Source organism: Mustela nivalis (genome assembly GCF_964662115.1).
Source record: "Mustela nivalis genome assembly, contig: HAP1_SCAFFOLD_1508, whole genome shotgun sequence".
In the NCBI taxonomy this organism is placed as follows: Eukaryota; Metazoa; Chordata; class Mammalia; order Carnivora; family Mustelidae; genus Mustela; species Mustela nivalis.
This window is the reverse complement of record NW_028135156.1, coordinates 58,007-78,372: the sequence shown is the minus strand read 5'-3', so window position 1 is coordinate 78,372 and position 20,366 is coordinate 58,007. Positions and strand designations below refer to the sequence as shown.

The window sequence follows — 20,366 nt, the reverse complement described above, 5'->3', positions numbered from 1 at the left end:
TTATATGTGTTTGCAGTGTCTGAGTTTGTATCTCAGAGTCACCCCGAGGAATTCCTTAGGAGGTAGTTGCCCAGTGATTCTCTGATGGGAGTGTCCAGGGAAGAATTTCCCTTCCTTGTGTTGGGATCAGTGATTCCTCGGTGTGAGGGTGTCATTGCTGGCTAGGGAAGAAGGGATAGCTGAGCCCATTCCTTTGCTCATCAGACCGGGAGGATTTTCCTGTGTGCGAATCCTCTCCGGTCCTTCCTGGGTTGGCTCCGTGAGGAATGGGATTCCCATATGGGATGTCCTCGGCATTCAGCCACAGCCATGATGCAGGGCGTCCCAGGGGTGTCTGCACCTTCGCTCCCGTGTGAGGGGTGAAGCACACTCTGAGATGGTAGCGGGAGCCTCAGGCATGAACCCCACCTGAAGCTTCTTCCACCAGGATATCGCGCTAGTGGCTCTCCCCATGTGAGTTCTCTGGTGTTGGGAAAGGGTCCACTTCTGGGTGAAGGCTCTGCCTCAGTGACGGGAGACAAGGGTTTGTACTGTGTGGTTTCTGTGGCGGTGAGCAAGGTGGGCGCGGCGCTCTGGGTACAGGCGGGGCCCCAGTGGTGACAGACACAGGTTTCTCCGCTCTGAGTTGTCTGGTGTCTCCATATGTGAGAGCTGTATCCAACGGCTCTTCCACATTGACCGCATTTGTTGGGGTTGCCGCCGATGTGGATCCTCGGATGCTGGCTAAGGGTGTGGCTGGCCTAAATGCTTTCCCCTGAAGATGACATTCAACCGGTTTCTGTCTGTGGGAACTTGCCCATGGCCTCGAAGGGATGTATGTTGCTGTGAGCTCTTGTGCAGCAATCCCAGCACATGGCTTCTACCCCGTGTGAGTTCCTGGGCAGGAAGAAGAGCAGAGCTCTCTGAAACAAGGGTCCCCCACCTTCTTTCCATCCGTGAGGGGCGTCTCCAGTGGTCTTACTGTGTACAGAGGTGAGCACTGCCCTGGAGTTGTTCCCCCCATGTGTATCATGTCTCCGTTCCTCGGAAGGGTGAGTTCTCTCGTGTCTCCCGAGCTTAGAGCCCCGACTAAAGGCTCTCCCACACTGGGTAGATGGGTGTGCTGCGATCCAGGATGAACGAGCTCTGATGTCCCTGGCACCAGGGACCCATGGCTGAAGGCTCTTCCACATTGTCAGCAAATACAAGGCTTGTCTTCCCAGGACACAGCACACCTGGAGTGAGTGAGGCACGTGAGACCTCTCCCGTGCTGTGCTCCAGCATTGCCCGGGTTCCTGTGCAGTGTGAACCCTCTGCTAGTGGCCAGAACACGAGGGGCTGTGGCAGGATCGCTCCCTCACGTTCCTCCCTTCTTGACTCAAGGAATGCGTTCCAGCCCCTCCCTTCAGGAATGGTCGCTGCGTCTACCCCTGTAGGCCACTTGTAGTCGCGTGCCTTGTTCCTTTCCGGAATTCATTTAGATCTTTCTGCATGGTAGCATCAAACCCACGTCAACTGCTGATTAAATTTTTGATGTTTCTGTTTCAAAGACTATATACCCGTGAGTCGTGCTGAAGCCAGTGACTTTTCCAGACACTCGGGCGGCGGCTTGGCTCGAGGCCCATTTCAGCCGAGAAATGAAACTCTTCAGGTTTCTGGTGGGACAGCCCATATGCTCAGGGTCTTGGAAGACAGGAGATTGTGGGGAATGCTTAGCGTAGCCCGTGTCCAGCTCTAGTGTGGAAGGCCAGGGTTCATGACCCTGAAGCTTCCCGTTGACTTGCAGAGAAGCCGACCTTTGAGATGCCCCCGTGTGGGTCTCCCTTCATCCTTTATTAGGGAACGAATTGCCGTGAGCTCCTGGGTCTTGTACACAAAGAGTGAGTCCCAGAACACTAGGTGAAAAAGTACTGAAGTGCTGTGTGGGGACTAACAGAACAGAAGGAGAAAAGGAAAGAGGGGGAGGGAGGAAGGAATACAAAGAACGAAAAGATCATGCAGAGAAGGAAGGAAGGACGGAAGGAAGGGAGGGTGGGAGAGAGGGTGGCTTGAAAAAGGGAGAAGAGAAACTGGTAGAGAGGCATTAGGGGAAAGAAGAATTTTGAAAGTTGTGAGACAAACATCTGAGAGTTAAGATTTGAGCTTGATGAGAAAGGAAAGGAATGGAGTTCTTTACTCAGGAGCAGAAACCGGTTGTAGGGTGTTGGTGATGAGAACCTATGGACCAGATAAACCTGCGAGACAAAGAGAGTGATGGAGGGATGCTGGGGAGTTTCAGAAGGGCAACGTCAACCACGTCGAGGACTGGGAGAGGGGCCATGTGAGGGTTTGAGTGCAAGAACCACAGAAGGGTCCGGTCCTCGGAGGACACAGAATGTGCAGTGGGTGAGGTGGATGGAGTCGGAAGAGTTGACAGAAATGGGCCCAACGTGTTGCAGGGTTGTTTCCACAGGAGCCCTACAAGAGACAGGACTGATGTAGGAAAGAGGTTAGCATTCAAGGCCGATGGTCAAGAAAGAAGTCTTGAGACGGCTTTGCTGGCAGGAGGTGATTTTTATTAAAGCACAGGGATACGACCCTTGGGTAGAAAGGGCTGCTTGCTGGGGTCGTGACGGGAGGCTGACTCTCTGGGATGGCATTGGGGGAGGTCAGGCAAAAGGGAAGTTTTGCGAGAACGTGGCAGGAGGACAGAGGACACCGAGGATACAGTTGGCTTTGCTCTTGTGAAGGGAAGGTGGTTTTTCCTGCTAGGAAGGCATGAATTGAAAGATGGTGGGGAGCTTCCTGGAGGAATGTTACCTTCCTCCTCTCACAGGTCCTTCTCAAGGGACTGCAGGTTTGAAAAGAAACTCTGTCCCTACGGACATTTCCTTCGGCCTCAGCCTCCCTCAGTGTCGTGGAGGGGAGGGAGATGTCAGGGCTTCAGGAAACGGAGATCCGGGCCTCTGGCAGGTCGCTAGGCTCTCATTAAGCGGGCCTCTTGATTCCTGCCGAATCACGAGGACTTTTACAAACCGAGGGAGACTCCGGTCTTGCCATCTGGGGAGAATCTGTTTTTTCCTTTCCTCAGCTTGAGGGCAGTCAGAGCGCCTGAGGGATGTCCCCCGTATCCCAGGTTGGGGGGGCGGTGTGGCGTGCCAGCTCCTGCTTGGTGCTCAGCTAGCCTTCTCCTCCCTCCTCGTGTGCCCCTGACCAGGGCGGAGCATTGCGTGGTTAAGGTTGTTGAAGGAGGACGGTCTCATCTTCTGTAGCTTCTTCCTGCTGAATAGGGGCGTAGAGCTGTCCCTCCGCGTGGGTCGTTCCTGGTCAGGTGGGGTAGGCCCAGCTGGGGGAGGCCTCTGCTGTCAGAGTTGTAAAAGGAAGAGGCCGCTGAGTGCAGGGGAGAGCCTCTCCTCCCTAAACCTCTTGCTGCTGCCAAACAACACAGGCTGAGCGGGGCCCGTTTTGTGGGGCCGCTGCCAGTGTTGAGCCCAGCATTGGTCACGGTCCTGTGCGTCGAAGCGACAGGGGCGGTTCCGGTGCGGCACCCTCGGGGAATCCAGCAGGGGTAGGGCTGCTGCCCCTCGAGTGGATCCCAGGGTGGTCAAGGGGCCCTGGCAGTGCCGCTTCGTCCTGCATGTGTCATGCTCTGCAGGGTTGCCGGGGACTGCAGGGGACAGCCCCTGCAGCAGACAGGGGAGACGACGGGAAGGCTGCTGTCCCGCCCAGTCCCAGTTGGGCCCAGTCCCAGGTGGGCCCAGTCTCCCCACACAACGGATTGTTGTGGGCCCAGGTGGTTGCCTCGTGCTCCAAGTGTCCGTCATCGGCAGGGCCTGGGCAGCCAGCTCTGGGTGTGGCGGCCGACTCAGAGGGTCCTCTCGTCTCGTCCTCGGGGCTCCAGTGCCGTCCTCTGGTGGGCTGCCCAGAAGTCGTCTCTTTGGCCTACGGAGGTCCGGCGTAAGAGAGCCGTTCCTGCAGGCGTGTTTCCCTGTGTGTTCACGCCGAATCCTCCTCCGGGCCCAAATCGGAGCCGCAAGTGGGGCCCCAGGGCCCTCCTGGCTCCCTTTGTCGGAGCACCCCAGGAGCCTTTGGTGCCTCGGGGTGGTGGGCACACTGTCCTGTGGCGCAGCTGTGGAGACAACGGGTGGAGTGGTGTGAGATAGTGAGTGGCGTGTGGTTTAGGCCATGTCTTACCAGAGGCCTGTGGGGTTTGGGGGAATATGTCTTCTGAGGTGTTGAGGTGGAGGTTTCCCTGCAGGACCCATGCATGACGTGAAGAAAGGGGAATTTCCCGTGGGCCCCCTGGGGCTGAATGAAGGCTTCACAGCCAGGGTCCCTCAGGCCCTTCCCTGAGCGTCCTCCTCCATGACGGCGGGGTCCTCCTCCTGCTGGGCTGTCCCTTCCCCAGCCTCTCTGAGAGCCCTGGACGTGCCCCTTCTCTGTGGGGGGAGCCTTTGCCCACATGAGTGTTGCAGGTGGCGTGGCAGAGACCACGTGCTCCCGACCCCCATGGGAAGTGAATTGGCACAGTCTACGAGCTGTGGGCAGGTGTTGGGTGAGGTGGGAGCAAGCAGGGTGGCCTTTTCCTGGTGAATCTCCCCTGCCGACTGAGGGATCGAGGAGAGTCTCTAGAGTATGAAACTCACAAAGCAAAATGGTGCCATGAGGGGACCCACTACCTCCCACGAGGCATCTTGGAGGCTCGGGGGACTGGAGGTGTTGGTCAGATCGTATGGGAGTGGCCGGCAGACATGACTCAGCTGGAGACCGGGCCCGACTACGTGCCCACAGGGATGCAGCGCTGGGAGGGGTGAGCTGTCCTGCTCCTGTGAGCCCGGGGGCCTGTCTTGTTTGCTCATTTCTCACGTGCCTGAAGTGGGAGATGAGGCCACCTCACCACTGTCTCTTCTCGAGTAGTGTCGTCTGGGAGTCAGCCATCTGCTGACTTTTGCAGGGTGGGAGGGCAAGGCTTGTGTCGTGCAGAGGGAGGGGCTCAATGGGGGGCGTGGAGCCCTTTTCCAGAAGGTCACTGTGCCTAGGCTGCCTGGGGTCCAGTCCCTCCAGGTAGCCAGGGCCCTCCCTCCAAGATCAGCAGCTCCTGGACGACAGCGCCTAACCACCACAGGGAGTTGCCTGGATTAGGTGGAGGTTCCCCGTGGGATGTTCTCAGGTCTTCCTAGTGCCTGCAGGGACTGGGACCTTCCTCTCCTCTCCTCTTTGTGGTCAGAGGCTAGGGCAGCACCCAAGGGTTTTGTGCGGTTTGCCGAGGTGCCCACAACAGGGACTGGGCAACGAGGGAGAACGTGTGTCCATGTTCACCGGCCCCTTTTCCTGCCCGACTCACCCCGTTCCCGAGTCCTCCTCTTCTTCTGCTTCCCTTGTCGTTTGCGCCAAGTCCACCGAAGGGAAGCTTCTTGAGAGCTAAGAGCAAGAGCAGAAGTGGGCATGAGCACAGACTCCCCGGCATCAGAGAACCAAGTGTGGGGATACTCACACCCAGCCTCCCTTCCCGAGGGCCCTCCAGCCGGGTGAGCCGTGCCCTGCTGACTCCCAGCCCTCCTCTCTGCTCTGCTGTCTGGGGCTGCTTCCCAGAGTCAGCAGTGAGGGGTCAGGGTGATGGTAGGAAAGGGGTGAGGAGGGCTGCCCGGGGATTTCATGCAGCAGTTCCGATGTAAAGCTTGAGTGCCTGCCGGAGACGAGGGCCTCCAGGGTGGGCATCGTCAAAGCAGGGAAAGGGGAAGCGCTGGGAGGAGGCGCTTATGGACAGAGGAGAGAGAAAGCCCAAGAGATGGAGGTGGAAGTGCATTACAGGCACAGGGTGGCTCCTTCCGACGGAAGCGTCGTCCGTGGAATCCTTCTCCGGGTCAGAGAGCAGCGAGGATGCTGGGGTTGGCCATGAGAGAGGACAAAAGGGAGTTAGTGCAGCTGGCGACCCACTGCTCTGGGGTTGCTGGGCTCTGCCCTTAGTGGGGTGTGTCCCTAGCTCCGAGTCCTCCTTGGCCTTGGTCGCTTGATTTCCGCAGGGTACAGGGGGGTCTCCGGTTGCCCACCTGCTCTTCCCACCTCCGATTCTCTCCAAGACCCGGAAGCCCGGCTGTGTGATCCTTTCCCCCCTGGAAGCTGTCACTGTCCCTAAGACTGCCTCTGCGGGACTTTGTCTTCCTCTGTCCTTGTACTTGTCCTTCCCTGCTCTCTGTCTTCCTCCTCGTCCTCTTCCACCTCCTCCCCTAGAGATGCTCCATGTCCTTCCCCCTGCCAAGCTCCACCAGTCCTATTGTTGTCCAGGAGGGGGCAACCATGAAAGAGAGGAGATATGCTGGGTCCCCTGGAATCAATCCCCCGATCTGTCTGTGCTGGGAGCAGCTGTCATGGGCCTGGGATTGCTGGGGAAATGCAGGGAGAGATGGCCCACCTCCTCCCCACAGCCCATGTCTGCCCAGGGACTGGGATGACCTTCCCAGGGACGTGTTTCAGGGAACGCAACGCCCTCTGTTTCCCTAAGTGTTAGAGAGGTTGAATGGAGACGGGAGCATGGGAAATTGTGCAGGCGCCCTCAGCTGTTCAGGGCAGCCCTGGAAAGCATCCATCGGTGTGGTTACTGAAACACAGGATTCCTGCCAGTGCTCCTGCTGAGGCTTGCCGGGAATGGACGGGGTCGGGGTGTGTGTAGGGCCCTGGGCAGGCCTGAGGAACGTTTGCCGTGTGGGCATGCCTAGGGAGTGGGGAGCATGGCCAGGGCTGTGAGCGGCGAGGTGGGTTTGTGAGAGGAACCGTGACTCCCTGGCCCTGCTCCCAAGAGGCTCTGTGCTATGCCTCGATGCCAGCTGGTGAGAGGTAGAGTGGACCCGGGGCAGCAAGTGTGTGAAGCAGGTCCAGCAGCCCCTTCACACAGGCCCAGGGGACCGTGGCCCGCGACAGGGGTTCTCCAGGGGAGCTGCATGGGGGCGTCCTGCCCTTGGGAACACGTCCACAGGTCAGACTCGGCTGGGGTGTGAAGGCTGGCAGGAGGTACGATTTACAGGAACCTGTGTAGTGAACCCAGGGGAAGGACGCTTTCCCTTCTGCAGCTCTGGGCATCTCCTTGAAGTATAGCAGCTTGGAGAGAACCGGGACGGTTTGGTAGTGGAGGTTAGGAGGGAGAGAATTTAGACCTGTCTTCTACCTCCTGGCTCAGACCAGAGCGTAGTGTCGCGGTTCTCTTGCCCAGTAGAGTGCGGTTGGGGCCGCCAAGTCCTGAGCATGACCAGGTCTGGGCCCGTGCCAAGAAAGATTCAGAATCTCTTGTGCACCATTCCCGAAAGGCCATGAGCAAAGAGGCCAAGCTTTGACATGTGGCAGCGGCCAAGGGAGGCACGAGCAGCTTTGATGGGAAAGATCCTTCAAGGAGCCGCGCAAGGAGTCGAGTGGTGATGACAAACCCAGCCTACCCTAAAGGCCCGTGGACACCTCGTCTGTTCTTTTCATCCCGAAACCGTGACATGAGCAAATCATGCCTGTGCCAGAGCATCCCTGTCCTTGGTGGTTTTTGACCCACCTTCTTCATTCTCCGGAGCGGCAGGGGCAACCCCATGTTCCCGGGAGCCATGTCCCCATGTTCCCCTCTTCGGTGCCATTCCCTACCTGAAGAGACTTCGTCCTCACTGAAGGAGTAGTCCTCGATGCTCTCTACCAGGAGATCTGTAAGAACTGAAAGAGGAGCAATGCCATTAGGAGAGAAACCGCCTCACCCCTTCCTCCCAAGTGCGTTGAGATGTCTCTGGGCCGTGCAGCATCTGCCTGACTCTTCTGCTGTGCTTTCAGAGGTTCACGGGGCTGGCGGAGCCGGAGCCCTTGGAGGAGACGGGGATTGGAGTCTCATGCCTTCTAATGAGGCCAGGATGCTGCAGCAGCCACCTCAGTGTCCGTTCTGCATGCCCATGACCGCTGTCCCCTCCCAGCGCAACCATCGGAAACTCCAGTTGTTATGGGACTCTTGACGTGTGGCTAGTGGGAGTGAGCAACTGGATGTTTTCGTTCCCTTGATTTCTGTGTACTGCACTGAGATAAGAAATGACTGTGTACGATGGATACTAGACAGACTCATTCCTGGATCACTCAGCACTAGACACCAACCAGGAGCGAGAGACCAGGCCTGCTCTCCTGCATATTTTTCAGGCATCTGTGGCTGGCGTGACAGGGACGTTGATCAAGGGAAGACGTTCCCGGGCTCACACACACCCACCAGGTGCTGCCGGAGGTCTTTGGCCCCGAAGAGATGAAGGTGAAGCCCCAGTTCCTAGAATAAGTGGGGAACGGATTCCATGCAGCACGGATCTAAAGCATACAATGTGCTGCTCTTGGGACAGAGAAGCTGCTAGAATAGATAAGGGAACCATAAAGGAACACAAGGAGCCACGACGTTTCTGAATATGAAGAAGTCAGTGGTGGGTCTCTAGAAGCTGACCTTCCAATACCTTGGATGACTCCCCTGAGCCAACAGGAGGGTGCTGGCATACAAAGAGTCAGGGGCACCTGGGAGCCGAAGATAAATGGCCCCGGAAATGCGCTCATGTTGGCATCACGATGCTTCCCAAGAGGACCGCCCAGAAAAAGCATCCTCTTCTGAAACAGCGAACAGAGTGAAAAGGCAGCCCACAGATTGGAGACCCCCTTGGCAATCCTTATTTCAGAAAAGGTGTGTTCACTGACGTAAAGGAAGAACAACAAAGAAAACCAACCAAACAAAAGAAGACTGTGATTTCACCAAATGAAAGAATCGAGAAAAAGACTGGAATAGTCTGTGCTGCAAAGGGAACAAATAACTCGGTCAGTCAGACGTCGTACGAAAAGATGCTCAGCATAAGGCATCGTGAGGGCAATGCGAATACAAAGGACGCCGAGCTGTGGCATTGTAGTTAGGGTAGCGAGGACCCAAACCAGGAATTCAAACCCAGTACCCATGTTGGAAGGAGGCAGAAAATTGGAGACTTTGTATGCAATATGTGGAATGCAGACTGGAATGCAACTACCCTGGAAAAGCCCGTTGAGTGTCCTCGGAGAGCAGCGAAAGGTACTCCCGTGGATCCCGCGCGTGCGAGAGAGAAAAAGAGATGTTGGAAAATCAGATTCTGTTTCCAATACATGTTCTCATGAGAGAAAGTCTTGTTGGTTGCCAAAGAACTCTGAAACCCTGATTTGGCTCTGTTTCCATTCCCAGGCACTGAACCCCCTTGAGTTATCTATTGGCCCAAACCTCCCGAATCTAACAAGGCCCTCTTGCATGGACAGATGGCCAGCAAAATGGGTGGTGATTGTCCTGTCACCCCTGTTGAGGTTTGAGGTTCTTTTTGGCCACCTTGCGATGCCCAGAGCACCCTTCGTTCCTGCATGGAGGGGGCCCAGGTGCCGCCAGTGATCCTCAGTCCCTGAAGACGACCTCATTCCCCCTTGGATAGGACACCTTTTGGGCCCACCTGCAAGTGCCCCAGCAAGGACCAGTGGTGGGTGTGGGGTTTCCCTGGGAGAAGGCCAGTTGCATTCTTAGACACAGTATCTGCAGGGAAATGGTAATTCTCCATGGAGAAACACGGAGTGAATTGGCCCCATCTGTTCCCTGGCCATTGCCCCTTTGTGCGCGTCATCCCCGAACGGGCTTTTGCATGCGGCTGCCCCGGATGCCGCCTGCAGAAGGGAGGAAGTGTGTCCCAGCACTCAGTGCTTGCGATGAGGTTGGGAAGACGCATCGTGGGGCCTCTGATGCAGAGACGAACGTGTGTGTGTGTGAGTGCAGTGTCAAGAGGGAGGTGCTGTGACCATTCTTGCCCGAGACCTACCTTGGCGGGAGAACCCCATGGACGCTGACTCAGTAACAGGGACACACTTGTGTCTTTGGGGCACAGTCTAGCCCTTCCTAGTTTGCGACGGGATTTGTTTTCTGAGGGAATTGATGTGATTTTGCAAGGAAAGAACACCTCTTTCAACTGTAGGTGTTGAAGAGTTTTTCCATGTCACGTTCCTGACGTGACAGTGATGGGAAACGTCCCCGAGGACGTGGACACCATTAATCGCCATTTTGAGGGGACCAGACCTGTTCGAGAGCGCAGCATTCACCCACCTGACACACACACACCAACCCTGAGAATCACAGCACATGGATTCCCATGGAAACAGACCACGTGCCCAGCACCCGATCCTACAGCACCTAAGAGCAGCACGGTAGCTTCCGGGGCCAGGGTCACGAGGCCTGGGTTCTCGGTCCAGAACATGACCCTTAGTCTCGTTGCAACAGGATCTGGATTGTGGGTGGCTCTCAAGATGAAGCCTGCAAGGAAGCCCCACCTTGCCCCTTGTCCAGGTTGCTCAAAAGCAATGAGTGACTCTAGAGGACAGCATACTTACCACTAAGCTCCTTTTCCAGCCGGGCCACCTGCGATTATAGAAAAGAAAACATGATGAACATCAAGTCCTGCCTTGTCCTGTGTGCACAGCTCTTTTGGTCTCTTGGTGATGGGCAGGGTCATGGGCAGTGATATGGAATCCACCTAGAGGTCGCATGCCCTGGGTCCATTAGGTGGCACGGCGGTGTCAGTATCACCCGTGAAAAAGCTCACGACCCTATGGACAGTAACCGAACCTGCTGTTTCCTGCAGGGTCTTTGGAATGGGGCGTCCCTGGCTAAGAGTCGCTCTCTCAGGAATCTCTCCACCAAGGACATTGTACATGCCGAGATGTTTGGATCTGATTGCGAGTATCAGGGAAATAAGGGATGCTGTACCTCACCTGAAGGAAGGCTGACTTACCACCTTGGTGAACAATGGGCCCTCTCCCTCTGTGCTGTCCACGTCAAGGTCATCGTACAGGCTAGCCAGGGGATCTGGGTGGATACACACAGAGAATGTCGGGACCCCTATGGGACTCTTTGGGAATCGCTCGGGGAGCTTTGCTTGGCGTGCACGTGTGGACATGTGTGTGGAGGTGGGGAGCTCATCAGTATGGACTGAGCTGCAGTGGGCCCTTCCTGGATGGAGGACGAAAGGTCCTGGAGAGGAGCAGGGATGTGAATAGAAACTCTGCCTCCTGTTGGAGCTACAGGGCCTGGAGTAGCTGTGAAATAGTCCATCTCCAAGGCACACCTACTGCCTGCCCCCAAACCTGCACCACCTAAGAGCAGCGCAGTAGTTTCCGGGGACAGGGCCATGAAGCCACGGGTCTTTCCCCAGGAAATCCCTTTCTGTTACCCTGACCCTTCTTCTCATTCCGCCAGACCTGGAATCAGGGTGGTTCTCATCGTGGCTGCGACGAAGCCCCGACCTTGGCCCTTTTCCAGGTTGTTGCAAACAAGTGAGTGACTCTAGAGTACAGAATACTTACCGCCATCCCCTTCCAGCAGGGACACCTGTGATTTCAGAATAGAAAACAGTATGAACATCAAATCAGGCTTTGTCCTGTTTGCATGGCTCTTTTGTTCCCTGGGGCACCAGAGGAAGCCAGATGGGGAAGGGTGCTAGAGGCCCGTGAGCCCCAAGAGCAAAATGAGTTCTCCACAGATGTGCCCAGTCTTCCTAGAGGTCCCACGTGCCGGGTCCCACTGGACAAAATAGGTGCCAAGGAGGAATAGCTGCTACCCGTACTAAAGCTCCCTCTCCTCCAGATGGTAGGTGATCATGCTGTGGTTGTCCCAGCCCCCCTGCAATGCCTTCGGGGTTAGGTAGCATTTGGTAACAGATTCTCTCTCAAACTTCTCCCTACCCTTTCAATTGTGCACGCTGAGATTGTTTTTTATGTGACCTTGATTTAAAAAGCCAGAAGAATTTTGTGTCTCCCCCAAAGAAAGGCCAGCGTACCACTCTGGTGTAAAACGGGGCGTCTTCCTCTGTCGTTCCTGTTGAACGTTCACCCGCCTGTCCATCCAGCCAAGCTAGGGAGAGATCCACAGAATGGTCAGTCCAATGGTGGGGCTCGGTAGGAAGAGCTCAGGGAGTTTCGCTTGGGGTGGGCGTGCCCGGGAGTGTATGGCGACGTTGGGTTGCGTGGGTATGGACTGAGTAAGCTGCTGCTGCATCGAGAGAGGTCAGGGCAAGGAGCAGGAACGGAGGGAGAAATACTGACTCTGAACTCGAGCTACAGGGAATGGAATCAGGGTGACCTCTTCAAGCCGAAAGTGGGTAAACACTAAGACACACGGTCCGTTGTACTGACGGGCAAGCTCTTCCAACCAGCGACTGTGTCGTGGTCATTGTCAAGACCGATTCGTGGCCGCTCCCACCTATCTCTCACCTCTACTAGGAGATTGTATTTCTGCAGAGGAATGCTGTGTGGCAGGGTTGCATTCAATGCAAGCACAAGTACCCTAGAGGTTTCTATTTGTCCCTGAGTCATGCAGGGTCAGGAAAACCAAAGACCCAGGATTTCTACGTACTGACATCTGACCATTCCAACAGAGTCCCCATCCACAAAGTGCTGATTCTTCCCAGTCTTCCTTGCCTGTGACATGTGGGTGTGTCCTTGGAGTCCGCGGGACCCAGTTTCCCGGGACCCACCTCCCCCAGTCAGGACCAGGCAAGTTCACGAGAGAGCGGAGGCCAGGCGAGAGAAGGGCACTCTCTAACCTGGCCATGTAGCAGATTGTCAGGAAGTCGGATCGGGCCCCGAGCTAATGATGAAGCTTTCCTGGCTATTGCCATTTGCCAGTGAGCCTTCCCTCTGTGCGTTCAAGATGGGAGCGTTTTTGTAAGGCTGGTGGTGATGTCTGGGTCGACTAAAGTAGCTTCTGATTCCTTTGTGTTTTGACCCTGTCTTAGGAACGTCCCGAGCTAGGACAGATGTGGGCCCCTTCCTTTCTCCCCATCCCTGTCTGAGGAAAGGGAATCCTGAGCAACCCTCCAGGTGGAGCTGGGGTCAGGGAGGAATGTGGTGTCCTAGGGGGGGTGTGTGCAGCGGGGATGAAGGAGGTTTGGCTTTGAAACTTTGACCCGTGCCGTCAAGTCCATTCAGTGGGAGATGTCTTCTGGTGAAACTCGACGGAGTCCGCACACCCACATGCCCGGTCCCGTCGCATCGACCCACGCGAAAACAAGCCCCAACCCTCAGACGCACCAAGCACACCGCCCGCATGACCTACTGGTTTCCAGGGACTGTAGCACAGGGTCCTGGTTTTCTGCAGGACACTCCGTTTGTTCAGTCCGCCCCAGCTTCCGTTCCCGGGAGGAACTCAGAAGGGGGGAAGCTCTCCAGACCAAAGGAGGAGAGAAAGCCCTACCTTGATCTTCAGCTACATCTGTCTCCCTAAAGGGAGTGATGGGGGAATAGGCATATGGGCCATATCCGGTGACCGCCTCCTGCAGCTGGAGAAAGGGAAACCCAGTGAGGATCCCCGCACCCTGTGCACACCGTGTGCACACATCTCTGTGCCCTTGGTGTGTGTCGTAAGCAAGCTAGATGGGATGCGGTCATTGAGTCTATGATCCAGAGGAGGAGGAAATGACCTCCCGAAAAGGCTCCGGCTTGTTATGTCAAAACTCCCCCGTCCATTTTCTTCAGCAACTCATTCCAAAGCCATTTCCCATAGACAGAATGACCTGGTGGAAAATGCTCACGACCATCCATTGCCTAAGCAATGATGGTGATGTTTTCTCAGTGCCCGTCTCAATCCGCTGTCCATTAATGGTATAACCACATGGCAGGCTCTCAGCACCAAGGACATTGTCTCTCCCCTCTGGCATGTCCATGCTCAGATGTTCATGGAAAGAGAAATCAAACACTGGCTGTCCCTCAGAAGCACAAAATGACTTTAGCGAGGTGACCCAACGGTTCATACATTGAAGCTTCTGCCTTCAGCTCAGGACTTGATCCTAGGGTCCTGGGATGGAGGCCCACATTGGGCACCCTGCTTGAAAAGGGGAGCCTGCTTCTTCCTCTCCCTCTGCTACTCCCCCTGCTTGCGCTCTCGTGCGCACTCGGTCTGTTTGTCTGTCTGTCTCTCTCTCTCTCCTTCTCTTTCTGTCTTAAATAAATAAAAAGTTGAGGAACAATGAGTTTACCTGAGGGAGAGTCGGAGTTTCCTCCTCAGCCCTCAAAGTGGGTAGTAGCTCTTCCATCAGGTCATCGTGGAGAGCTAGGAGGATACAGAGGCACCGTGAGGACACTGGTGAGGCTGCTCAGGAAGTAGGCGGGGATTTTGGATGGATGAGGACAGGAGGGGAGTGTGCGCGTGGGGGAGCGTAGGAGGTACGGGCGGCACTGCTGCCGGGCCTTGTCCTTGGTGCAGAGGGGAAGGGATGGGAGAGGAGCAGGGAGGAAATGCGAAGAGGGTTCTTGTCTTTCTAGCTAAAGTGAGCCCGATCAAAGCCAAATAGCCAGTCCAGTACATGGGAAGCCTAAGCTGGCTTCTGTGTGAGGACCGAGTCCCATAACCTCTCCTGACTGACGTGCCACTAAGGCGTCCCACGCTGCTGCTTTGGACATCAGCTCTGGGCCCAAGATCCCCACCTGCTGCGACTATATGCATCACGTCTCTGTAAGATTTTGCACGGCCTAAAAAGCAGCCTCACTTGCCAGGCTGCATTCAACCCTCAGGAAAGGAGCCTAGTAGTTTGCTTCACTCATCCTTTCTTTGTCTTCAGAAAATGCCATGTGCAACACTGGAGAGCACGGACATCTTAGCTTCTGTAAACAGCCATCACCGTCGATGAGTGTGATAGAATCCTTCCACTGTTCTTGAGCTGTCCCGTGTGTGTGTGTGTGTGTGTGTGTGTGTGTGTGTGTTTGTGCGTGTTTCCCGTAAAGACAGTGGCTGTCCGAACCCTCCCAGGTGTTCTGACCAGTGGAAAGTTGCTTACACAGTGGAGTCTTGTTGGAGTGTGTGTTGATAGGCTGTCGGCCTGCTTTGCAGGAGATTTGCTCCGGGGATGTTGCGTGTAAAGCTTCCACCCAAGCTTGACCTTGCTTTCCTATTGGCTAGTGGTATTTGAGTGTGTGCTTAGAGAATCTGAACCTTCCTGAGGCTTAGGGAAATCTTATCAAGTACAGTCAGTTCCCTCCGTGATGCTTTTCTGCCATTGGTCGGTCGTGTGTACACACTGAGACCGGCTATGACTGATGTTGCCCTGTTCTGTCCTCCACGGGTCCACACGCTTTCCAGCCATGTGGGCTTGAGCACGAGGATGTGGCTTTTCTCTGTGCACTTGACTCCAGGGACCAGGCTGTAATCTTGAACGTGGGCTTCTAAGCTTGCCCTGGCTTCTGTGTCCATGGAAGCCACTGTGTCATGTTGGGTCCTGTGGGGGACCATCATAGAATCTAGGTATTTGGCTGTGTGCACAGATGCTTATGGCCCTTTGCTAGCTAGCACCCATGGTACATCATGACCCCCCCTGGCTGAGGGACTAACACAGGTGGGTAGGCCAGAGCAACTTTCAGATTGGAACCTGAGCTCCAATCTTGGCTTTCCAAGTAGGAGGTCAAGGGTTTGGTCCCTTCATCTCTGCACCATGCCCGTCTCAGGAAATCAAAGGGAAATGTCCTCCAGGTACAGCTGTGGTGGGTAGGGGAAGGAGTATGTCAAGTGTGCCAGGGTGATGAGAGTGTTTTGGAAGGGGGGCACTGTGACTGTGGTGGAAGTGTGAGAAAGATCTCCTGGGAAAGGCACACAATCACGTTCCCAAGCATAACGCATGGGGACACATACACACACCTGCACACCCCCACGCACACCCCCACGCACACAGGGCCTTCATCCCACGTGCACACAGATCAGCCCTTCCCTATGTACGAGTTCTTCCAGGCCCTGTTCGACGTGGTGACCGTGCCTCACCGGACAGTCTCGGTCAGTATCCCCCACCCCCCGTTCCTTGTTGGAACCCAGAATCAGGGGGCAGGCTTCTTTGTACTCTAGATTTCCTCCCCAGAGCCCGATGCTCTTAAATACGTACAGCTGTCCTTGCTCCCAGCGTCTACCTGCGATTGGGGAAAAGGAAACACAGTGAGGATCCCAGCATCCTGTCCTCTGTTGGGCCAGCTCTTTGGTTTGGGGAGGACTTCAGGCAGTTAATTGGATGAGGTCCCGTGGTTGAGTCCATGTCCCCCCACCCGAGTTCAGGAGGACCGTTTGAATGATGCTGGAGCATCATTCAATCTCCGAAGTCCATTCTGATCAACAGACAGAACGTTCTCTTTCAAGCAGAAACCTTGTGTTTGATCCCATGGAGTTTGTAACTGAGGCTGTCCTGTGTCATCACCCTTTTTGGGTCCACTGTGCGTAAGAGGTCAGACCCAGCATTCTTCTATGAGGGGAGGCTGCTGCCCCCTTCCCCTGGGAGGTAAAGTGCCCGATGTTCATCAAACTCCACTGATGGAAGAAATCAAGGAAGCACCATTTATGTCTCTGAGAAAGAGAGGTGAGCTTACCTCAGGGAGAGTTGGGGGACCTTCCTTTTTCCAGCCCCTAGGAAGGTGCTTGGACTGTCCCTCCACCCGGTCTAGGAAAACAGAGAGGAGCTGTCAGGACATTGGCTGCACTACTCAGGAATGACTCGGGGAGTTAAGTCTGCTGGATGTGGATGCGGGGCCAGAGGGAATGGACGTGAAGGGTGACCACGCAAGGCCTGTGTTGGACACAGTGGTGGAGACAGTACACAGTGCTGTACACAAAACACAGAGGAGGGGAGCAGGATGGAAAAGGGAAATGGGGCCTTGGCTTTCTAACGGAGGGGATGTCATCAGTGGGAACTCTCAGCGTCTGTCTGGGAAACACTCAAGGCACCCTGGGTTTCAGGGCGCAGTCCCCTGAGCCTTCCTGCCCACTGTGAAGCCAAGCCAGCTTGCCACTTCTTCAGCTGGTCATGGGGCCTGTTCAGCTGTCTCCCCTGCACCTCTGCTGTGGGACCCTATCGCTCCTCTGTCGTGCCTTGGAGTAGTGGGTTTTTCGGTGATGGAATCTAAGTACTGGGGACGGTTGTATTTGTTAGTACGCGTCCGTTCGGTGACAGTGCTGACATCCGTGATGCTTTGTAGACCGCACTGCCATCTATGGGGAGAACGTTGCCATCCTATCCCCTGGCCCCTCTGTACCCGTGACGACATGACCGGCCTTCCCCGTTTCCTCCCTGCACCGTCCCTTCCACTTTCTGGGTCTACGAATGTCCCTACTGGAGTGTCCTCAAAGCCTGGGATCGTGTAATGTACCTCTTTCCTTGTGTGCTTGCTTTCAAAATGCGTGTTAGGTTTCCAGGGCCCATCTGTTTCGTAAAATATTGGAAACCTTTGTTTCTTCTTGCGCCTGAATTGCACTCCATGATGCGTATGGATGCCATTGAATGTGTTCTTTCCTCCCGTGATGGATTTGGGGGCAGTGCCTGTCTGGGGCTATTGGGAACCCCGCTGTGTGAGACATTAGTGCGCAGATTTCTGTGTTTCCAAAATGAGAAGACGTCACCGAAGGCATTGGCCCCATTTGTAGAACGGTAACCACATAGAATGTACTGGGTACTTCAGTTCCCCAAATGTGGCGAGGTCGTTTTGTTCCTTTGAAGATACGTAGCACACCCATGTAAGATGTGGCTAATGGGCGGAAGTGAAGGGGGGGGGCATCGTGAAACCTCCTGTCGTATTCTGGCCCATTTTTCTGTTCAGCGGAAAACATAGTCTCTTCCTTCCTACACATCTAAGAACCATGTTTCCTGGGGAGACCTGTAGGGACCTGTGTGTTCCAGAACGACCTAAGATCTATCCCTTCAGCTAGTAGACACTTTTTTCCTGTGCCCCTTGGGTCCAGTTTGAATGAGGATCTCATCATGACCCGTGGACGTAAAAGGGGACGGACGGACGGCATAGAGGGAAATGGCTACCAGTGAAATCAGAGGACAATGTGTCTCAGCAGTTTTAAAGGCTTCGGTTATGTATGTGCTAGTGAACGACAGAATGTGTCTCCAATCTACGTAATGAGTCAATCCCCAACGTACCTTCCTTGGTGTCCTTGATGATGTACACCTCATCATGGAAGGAGAACCGCACTCTCTTCTTGGGTCCTCGTGGAGGGAGGGGCGTGGGTGGGGGCGTCTCCACATCGTCGAGGAAACACTCCCCACAGAACTCTGGGAGACGCACAGAAATAGAGAACAGTGTCGGCACCTTGTCGTCAGGAGCCCATAGGGGGATTGGACATCCTTTCCTTCTGGTCCATCCGTCTCCTGCCCCTACTCGCCAGGTGCCCAGCAGGCATTCCTCCCTCCAGGTGGGACTTAGGAAGAGGTCACCATGTGCTGTGCTCTGAATTCAGCCCCCTCCCACACCCACAGGTTCTGTGGGCAACGGCTTGTATGGAGCAGAGACAGGACAGAAACGCAACAGAGTGCCGTGAGCACGCGTGATGTCCTCAGTCACAGCCATTGAGCAGCCACACCTACCCGAGAGTGTTCCCCAGAACCCTCTGTGCCCGCTTCCTTGCCCTCCGGCCTAGACGTTAGTGTGCCGCCACGGTGTCCCAAGTGATTGAGTCTAAGGAGCACCTGGGACCTAGGGGAGGACTGGATGCTGCCCAGCCGCTCCGCAGGTGTTGAGGAAGGGACCGCCTAGGGACTCAGCTAGATGGCTGGCTGTGGTTGAAGCCACAGTGGAGGACAGTGGAGGGCCCCGATGAAGGATTGATCTGGGACAGGGATGTTGTTGTTTCCCTGTGGCCAGAGATCCCCCCGCCCCTGACACCAACCCACTGCCCCTGAGGAAAGGTCCTGAAGCCCTGAACCAAGAGCTGCCCTCACAATCTGAAATTCCTCTGTGCCAGTGTTTCTGTAGGGGAGAGCAAGGGCCACGAGACCAGCCTCAGTCCTCACTCACATCTGTGTTTGGGGCCCTGACATCAACTATGTGGCGGTTTCTGCCCAGTGGGGCCCTAGTGAAGGACCAGGAACGGGTAGCATGGGCCACGTTCCCTCACCTCTCTGCAAGGTCAGCCCAGTCGCCAAGGCTGTCCTGAAGGCCAGTTGCAGCCCACGGCTCCTGGGGTTCTGCTTGGCTCCCAAGGTGATTCAGACTCCCAACGGTCACATAGGACCCCGTCGAGAACTCGCTTGCCTTCCGCTCCCACAGGTTACACTTTGACCCCACCAAGAACACGCTTGCCTTGAGCTCGCCAGTCCCGAGGAGCAGTCGATGGTACGAACGATCATGGAGGTGGCCATGTGGGCTGGCCATGTGGGGTGGTTGGTTTCAGGAAGGAGACGGATGATGCTGAGGGGCCCGCTCTTGCCATGCGGACTGCTCTGAGGAGCCTGGATGGAAGTGAGGCTACCCTGGCTGGCGTGAGTCCTTCCCTACTCTCTCATTTTTGCCAGCATCCCCTGTCTACTCTCAGGTCTCTTGATCCCCTCTGGAGACTGTAGGTTAAGCGGACAGTCTCCTGTCTCCCTCCCTAGGCCGGGCCTGGAGAACCCAGCCCAGCAGTACCTTTGAGACCAGCAGACAGTCCACTGTGCAACTGCCGTGTGTTCTGTCCACCCACCCGGTGGCACAGCCCGTTCCCGTGCACTCCCCGGCATCAAGCAGACGGCCCGTGAAACCCTGCACATCAACCCATGAGACCACCCCGCTATCTTCCAGTGTCTCTCCTTCTAAAAACAGCTGCATTTCGACCGCTGACCCTTCCTCTCCGATTTTGTCGTGTCCATCGGGAAGAGGTGACCGGCAATTCCTCCCCCTCAAATGTGGTGCCTGGGTCGCACCAAGGTTCTCCTGATCCGGGGACAGCAGTGTGGCGTGTGACCTGTGTGTTGTCCCTTTAGGACTGTGTCCGAAATGGGTATTCAGAAAGAGTATGGTTTTCTGAACGTAGAAGTACTTTAAGGATGGCAGCTTCCCCACGAAATCCTAGCGAAATCACCCAGACAAACGAACAAGCACAGGCATCGAACCGGGTGGAGGAATCAGAGGGTTGAGCGGAAAAGCCAAAGGGAAGAAGCCTGTCTCTGTGAAAGGGAGGCAACCAGCTCGAGAGAAGAGAATTGAGAAAATCGATAGGCACATACCCGTACAACAGCAGTTAAGATTCCCCATCGTGGGGACTTCTACAGCCGCTCACCAAACCGCCACAACCTCGGCTCACAGAGTGACAGTTGAAACGGAAGGATGGACGCGTGTCATCAGGTTACCGTGGCGATGGCTCATGACAGAACTCTGAGGGTGAAGGCATCCCTGCACACTTCTGTGGGGTCATGGAGGGAAGTGGGTTGGAGAGGAGTCGTTAGATGATAGGCATTGAGAAAGGCACTTGTGGTCAGCACTGAGTGGTGGAGAGAAGTGATGAGTCCCCGAGTTGTACTGCAGAACGCAATACTGCGCTGTATGTTAACTACCTGCATTTTTGGACATCCAGAAGAGGAGAATCCTGAGGGCACCTAGGAGACTGAAATGTTCATTTTCCTATCTGCTACTCTGGA

The 20,366-nt window shown here is 55.5% G+C and overlaps 2 protein-coding genes across 9 annotated transcripts in view; one reads left to right on the top strand and one right to left on the bottom strand.

The window, feature by feature from the left end:
* Positions 1–20,366, top strand: part of LOC309857895 (uncharacterized protein) — a 105,946-nt gene that overhangs the window by 43,300 nt on the left and 42,280 nt on the right. The gene's annotated exons all lie outside the window — the stretch shown is intronic.
* LOC309857893 (uncharacterized protein) lies at positions 2,444–20,013 on the bottom strand. Of its 4 annotated transcripts, XR_014307954.1 has the most exons (9): positions 19,956–20,013; positions 17,895–18,026; positions 16,342–16,412; positions 15,867–15,891; positions 13,977–14,050; positions 11,781–13,280; positions 11,308–11,332; positions 10,737–10,810; positions 10,433–10,478 (listed from the first exon to the last, which is right to left on the bottom strand). XR_014307954.1 is itself a non-coding variant. In XM_082750613.1 (6 exons), exons 1-6 carry the CDS (start codon positions 10,899–10,901, stop codon positions 3,955–3,957), a joined length of 543 nt encoding a protein of 180 aa, XP_082606739.1. In that variant the 5' UTR covers positions 10,902–11,174; the 3' UTR covers positions 2,444–3,954. The 4 variants fall into 4 exon arrangements, 1 of the variants encoding a protein (XP_082606739.1); XR_014307956.1 differs by lacking the exon at positions 10,433–10,478 and having other exon boundaries at positions 10,735–10,810; positions 17,895–18,024; XR_014307955.1 differs by lacking the exons at positions 15,867–15,891; positions 16,342–16,412 and having other exon boundaries at positions 10,434–10,478.

What these genes read in the sequence shown, in the direction of transcription:
- LOC309857893 (XM_082750613.1), bottom strand. Translation starts at nt 10,901, where the DNA reads ATGTCCACACGTGCACGCCAAGCAAAGCTCCCCGAGCGATTCCCAAAG. An exon ending in GCCCATTGTTCACCAAGGTG is followed by an intron (nt 10,364 to 10,736) that starts GTAAGTCAGCCT and finishes CTATAATCGCAG; the next exon opens with GTGGCCCGGCTGGAAAAGGA. An exon ending in TGAGGACGAAGTCTCTTCAG is followed by an intron (nt 5,842 to 7,578) that starts GTAGGGAATGGC and finishes GGCCAACCCCAG; the next exon opens with CATCCTCGCTGCTCTCTGAC.